Source organism: Crocodylus porosus, unplaced genomic scaffold, assembly GCF_001723895.1.
Source record: "Crocodylus porosus isolate Cpor-Errol unplaced genomic scaffold, CroPor_comp1, whole genome shotgun sequence".
Lineage (NCBI taxonomy): Eukaryota > Metazoa > Chordata > Crocodylia > Crocodylidae > Crocodylus > Crocodylus porosus.
In genome coordinates, this window is record NW_017728928.1 from 15,965,204 (window position 1) to 15,970,813 (window position 5,610).

The window sequence follows — 5,610 nt, forward strand, 5'->3', positions numbered from 1 at the left end:
CTAGGATCTGGAACCAACTTTCAAGATAAGTGGTGCTGGCTCCTACCCTGGGGGTCTTTAAGAGGAGGCTAGATGTACACCTTGCTGGGGTCATTTGACCCCAGTACTCTTTCCTGCCATGGCAGGGGGTCGGACTCGATCATCTGCTCAGGTCCCTTCCGACCCTAGAAACTATAAAACTATAATAGTACAGGAATGGCTCTAGAACCAACAGTTCCTGGAATGACATCAGAGACCTAAGCACTTAGGGAGCTGAAACACGTGTACACTGTAATGAGATGCAGGATGTAAAGGTTTGCCTGAGACTCCAGAGGAAATGGAGCTGGAGCACAGGCAACCTGCTGGGTGACTAGGAGGGCCACCGCACTTCAGCACAGACACACATATAGAAATACCTTCAAATCGTTTGTGGCTGTCATAGTCCTCGGAGCAGGGCACCTCCACAAATCTGTCCTGCAGGCTCTCGCTGGAGTGAGCCAGCACCTCAGTGACACCGTCCTCATTCTTCAAGTAGCTCCAGCTCAAGAGGCCACCAAGGACAGCAGAAGAGATAAGGAATGCTGCTTTCAGCCACTTCCGCCTCGATTCTTGCTGGCTTCTGCTTTTCTTCACACTAAGGACAGAACATAGGAACAGCCCTGAGTGAACAAGTAATGATTCTGCACACAGATCTACATTTTAACAGTCATAAGTCTCAAGGAAAGGGAACAGGGGGTTCCTGACAGTTGAAAGAACATTACAAGCTTTGTAGCACCAAGCTTTGATGACTTCATAGATTTCACAGACATTAGGGCTGGAAGGGTCCTAGAAGATCAAGTCCAGCCCCCTGCCCCGAAGGCAGGAAGGCAGCTAGGGTCAAAGGACCCCAGCAAGATTAGTATCTAAACGTTTCTTGAATGACTCCAGAGTAGATGTCTGCACCACTTCTGGAGGGAGTCAATTCCAGGCCTTGGGGGATCAGACAGTAAAGAAGTTTTTCCTTATGTCCAGCCTAGAATGGTCTTGGAAGAGTTTATGACCATTGGTCCTTGTTATCCCTCGGGGCATTCTGGTGAACAGCACACTCCTTACGTACTTATAGACTACCACCAGGTCACCCCTGAGCCTGTGCTTTTCCCAGCTGAAGAGTCCCATGGCTCTCAGCCTCTCTTCATAAAGCCTGTTCTCTTGCCCCCTGATCATGCACATAGCTCTTCTCTGGACTCTCTCAAGCTTCTCAACATCCTTCTTGAATTGTTGAGCCCAGAATTGAATGCAGTACTCCAGCTGCGGCCTCACCAAGCCCAAGTACAGCGGGAGGATGACACCCTGAGATTTACTTGAGAAGCATCTACAGATGCAAGCCAGAGTTTTGTTTGCTTTACCAGCTGCGACATCGCATTGGTGGCTCATGTTCATCTTGTGGTCAATCATGACCCCCAAGTCTCTTTCAGCAGTGGTGCTAGCAAGCGTAACACTGCCAAACCTATAAGTGTGCTGCGTGCGTGTGCGTGTCCCCACACCAAGGTGCAGTACCTTGCATTTTTAGGCATTGAACATCATCAGGTTTATCTCTGCTCACTTTCTAAGCTTATCTAAGTCAGCCTGGATCACTAACCTATTCTCAGGTGTAAACGCTGTGCCCCAAAGTTTAGTGTCATCGGCAAACTTGGCCAGTGCGCTTCTGACACCAATGTCCGCATCGCTGATAAAGATGTTAAAGAGAACCAGTCCAAGGACAGAGCTGATGAGACTGAGGCTGTGATTGTAAGTGTGGTTATCCGAGATAACCACCCTCCACTACCACCACTTTGAAAGATTACTGCTTTTTATTCTTTGTAACTGTCACAGGGCGGGGACCCAGGAGCGACCGTGATCTCTCCTGGTGACCCCTACCGGTCCAAGTGGGTGTCCATGCACCCTTGTTATTTCTCCCGCCACGACTTTGATGGTGAAAGTATTGTAAGGGAGGCTGCCTTTTACCCGCTTGAACACGGTATCCCTTGGCGTGCTCCCGCCGGTACCCCGTCTACTGATGATTCTGTGCACTCCCCGCCCCTAGGGCTAGCGTGACTCCTACCACCTCTAATAACATGCCCCAAGCCTCTTAGGGTGTTCTAGACATTGTTGAGTCTGTTATTAATACCCACGCCCTCACGGACGCTCTCTGGGCCTGTCTTCACCTAGCGGCCCACACCGGGCCCTTCTCAACGCGCTCCCGCCCCCAACGGGGCCTTTGCCTTTATACGAATCACCCTCCCTGGGCTTACCTTTGCCTCGCTCGCGATTCCCCGCCCGCACTGGGGCCTCGCTCGCGATTCCCCGTAATCAGGGCTCAGGCAGCCTTGGCCTTACCTGGCCCCCAGACCCCTTCCTCGGGTCCTACGCCCACTGGGCTTCTCCCAGTTGGGGCTCAGGCAGCCTCAGCCTTACCTGGTTCCCAGATCCCTTTCCCAGGTCTTACGCCCCACTGGAGCCTTTTGCCTGCACCCACACTGGGCTCCTCCCGACACTTCCCCACAATGCAGTGCCACTCTCCGGCACCGAACTGCTGTGCCCTCCCTGGCATCAGATTGCTGTGCCCTCCCTGGCACCAGGAACCCCCACGCTACTGGGGAGTCCCTATGAGGCCTCCTCCAACGCCTACAGCCTCTCCCAGTCCTCCGGTTTAACATTAAAGCAAAACCATAAGCCAATCGGCTGTAACACAAAAACCCAACTCAAACGCTAGCCTCCTGGCTTAAAACGTAAACCCTAAGCCTTCTGGCTCATCACTATTTTCCTTCCCTGCCAGGGCTCCTCTGCCTGGTATTCTTACCCATGAGCTGCTCAGGTCCTCAGGCTTCCCACCTCTGCCTACTCCTGGCAGCGCTCTCTCCTTCCCGGCTGCCAGAAGAGAACTGCCCCTTGGCCTCAGCCTAGGCTGTTTATAAAGGCCAGGCCCTGCCCCCTTCCGGTCAGCTGACCTCTGGGGTTGTCCCAGCAACCCACACCTGTCCTTCTTTAGGAGCAGGGCACTTCAACGTAACCTATGTTAAATCCATTCCCCAAAGAACCGAAGTGCTGCTTGTCTTCTAAGCATATTCTCATCCTTAAGATATGAAGGACAGGAGACAGAAACCATGCCACAGCTCTTCTCTAGGACCCAGATTTTAGTCAGTTACTGCTCCTGATTTTCTGTTGCTGCCACAGGATATTTATCCAGACAAATATACCTGCATGTGTAGCCATTAAGTAAAAAGTGAGCAGTATCTGAAGCTTCCCCTGTCCCTGTAGAGCAACATCTTGCCTGCTGTGGCTTCTTGCGCTCCAAGAATCCAGCCCCAGCAGCAAACTCAATAAAGGAAACATTCCACACAGGTTCTCTAAGATGCCCAAATGAATACAGAGGAGCAAGATGTCCTAACTAACAACAAATACCACATCCCTGGCTGTCCCGGTACCTAGTCAAGAGTCACCTGCTTAAGTACTGGAGTTAACTTGCTAGGAAAGTCAACGCTGCTGCAAACTAAAGAAGCCATTCTGTGAGGGAAAATAAGGGAAGGTGGACTCTGCGCTAGCAAACCTCTTGCAGTCTCATCTGCAACCTCCCACAGGAGATTCCAAGTAGTGAGCACATCTCTTAAATGCCTGCCCTGGCAGCCTTTTCTTCCTCCCACACTGACAGTGTCACTGGGCCTCAAGCACCCATGATTTGTCTAAAACCCATTCAAATTGTTCGACACTTGGACTTTCCACTTCTAATTTTGCCCCTCTGCACAAGTCCTGCTGTGGTGGCATCATTCATACAATCACTTCACATTTCTCACTAAATACAGTAGAAGACAACTGATTGCCAATTACACAGGGTGCACTCCCAACTCATCCACCCTATACACATATAAAAGAGAAAAGACACAATTTACTTTTAATGTCTCACAAGGAACAAGACTGTCTGCTTATGAAAGACAGAAATGTTCCCAGGGTAAGATATAGATAGGTTAAAACTACTTTTCAAACTGGGAGCACACATCCCCAAGGGAGCATGGAGATCTGCCCAGAGGTACATGCCTAAATTTTAATAATGGCGACAGAGCTTCTGATTGGTCCACACGCAGCGAGTAATAGTGTTGCTGCACACTGATGCTGGCGTTGACACTCTTCCTAAGCAAGGGACATGCAGAATTAAGTCAGGTACAGGGCACAGAAGCAGCTGTATTTGCAGGTAAACAGGTACACAGCCAAAAAAAGTTTGAACGCCACTGGGTTGCAACATCTCTATAACCCTTGGACTGATGCTTCAGAAGAGATGGGTCCAACTCCCAGCTCTAACAAACCCCATGCAACACTGAGCATTTCAGCTCACCCATTTAGATCGGAAAGACCTCAAGGCAGGGACTAATTCTTGACAGCTTCCCTGCCCCACAAGACTCTGAACAGCAGCCAGAAAAACTGATCAGACCCCTCCTTGTCAGGTTTACTCAGCACCTACTGCTGCTGTATGGAAAAGTAACAGACCGCACTGGAACTGCATGTCTGCAGGGGCAAGATGAACCTCTGCAGTGCCAGCCACAGGGCTCAGGACTGCTAAACTATTTTAAAAGCACTGCACTCAGAAGTGGCAGACCAGGGTCTGTTGACGTGAGCTTCAGCCCACAAAAGCTTGCACTATCTATCTACACACACACACACATCTAGGATTCTGGAAAGGGGAGTGCAGACGGTGTGATGCATCATCTTATATAACACAACACACCTTCTTCTCTAGGTAAGAAGAAACTAAAAGCTTTACTAATACTTTAGGGCCCTGGAGCTGTATTGCTCAGTTGCAGATTGAATAAAAATAAATATAACTTTATTGGAATATGCGTTAATTCATTAGATGGCATAATACATACGTATCACACTCGCAACAAACTAGGCAAAACATAATCAAATGATGCTGTTCCTTTAGTCCTGATGTCATTAGAATTAAACAAGCATCTCCCAGGGGTCTAAAACAAAACCTAGCCTTCTTGGGCATCTCGACAGTGCTGTCACGGCTTCACCTGAAGTTATTTCTACACCCATGTTACTAATGTTTGCCTGAGTTAACATTCCCAAGCCAAAGTTAAAGTTTTTTAGCTAGAGTTAAAAGTCTGCAGGGCTGTGAAGCAAGAGCTGTTACCAGGAGCAGCCAACACACAGCAGACTTGCAGTAGAAAGAAGGCATGATTAGTGGAAAATCAAAGCTATTAACAAGGATAAAGTCTCTTAAGGATAACACCTATGGGTGAAGGCTTTAGGAGGAACAGGGTAGTCCAGGGGTGCTCAACTTCCAGCCTGGGGGCCAGATGTTGCCTGCGCAGCCATGGCACATGGCCTGTGGGGAAATTTGGCAGCAGAGGCACCCCGGCCATTAACAGAGCCACCCCAAGTCCCACATGGCCGTTCAGAGCCAGGTCATTCCCCACCTTCCTGGATGGGTGCGACCACCCCCCACCCCTACCCCTACGGGGCCAGGCCCCGCCCCGCCGGTTTCCAGCTCAGGTGGGGGCTGGGCGCCGGCCCGATCGGCCCGAGGGCGGAGCAGCCCGCGGGGGCTGCGGTACCTGCTCAGGCGCCTCCGCTCTCCGCGGTCCGGGCCGGACCCCGCGCCGCCCTCGGGAGCTC

At 50.7% G+C, this 5,610-nt stretch overlaps 1 protein-coding gene across 1 annotated transcript in view; it reads right to left on the reverse strand.

Annotated features, from left to right (window-relative positions):
• The window catches only part of OGFOD3 (2-oxoglutarate and iron dependent oxygenase domain containing 3), a 93,952-nt gene that overhangs the window by 87,611 nt on the left and 731 nt on the right, over window positions 1-5,610 (reverse strand). Inside the window, exons 2-3 of the mRNA XM_019542823.1 lie at window positions 5,550-5,607; window positions 396-613 (exon numbers count right to left, since the gene is read on the reverse strand). Coding sequence (XP_019398368.1) covers window positions 396-613; window positions 5,550-5,607 — 276 coding nt within the window. The remainder of the gene's footprint in view (window positions 1-395; window positions 614-5,549; window positions 5,608-5,610) is intronic.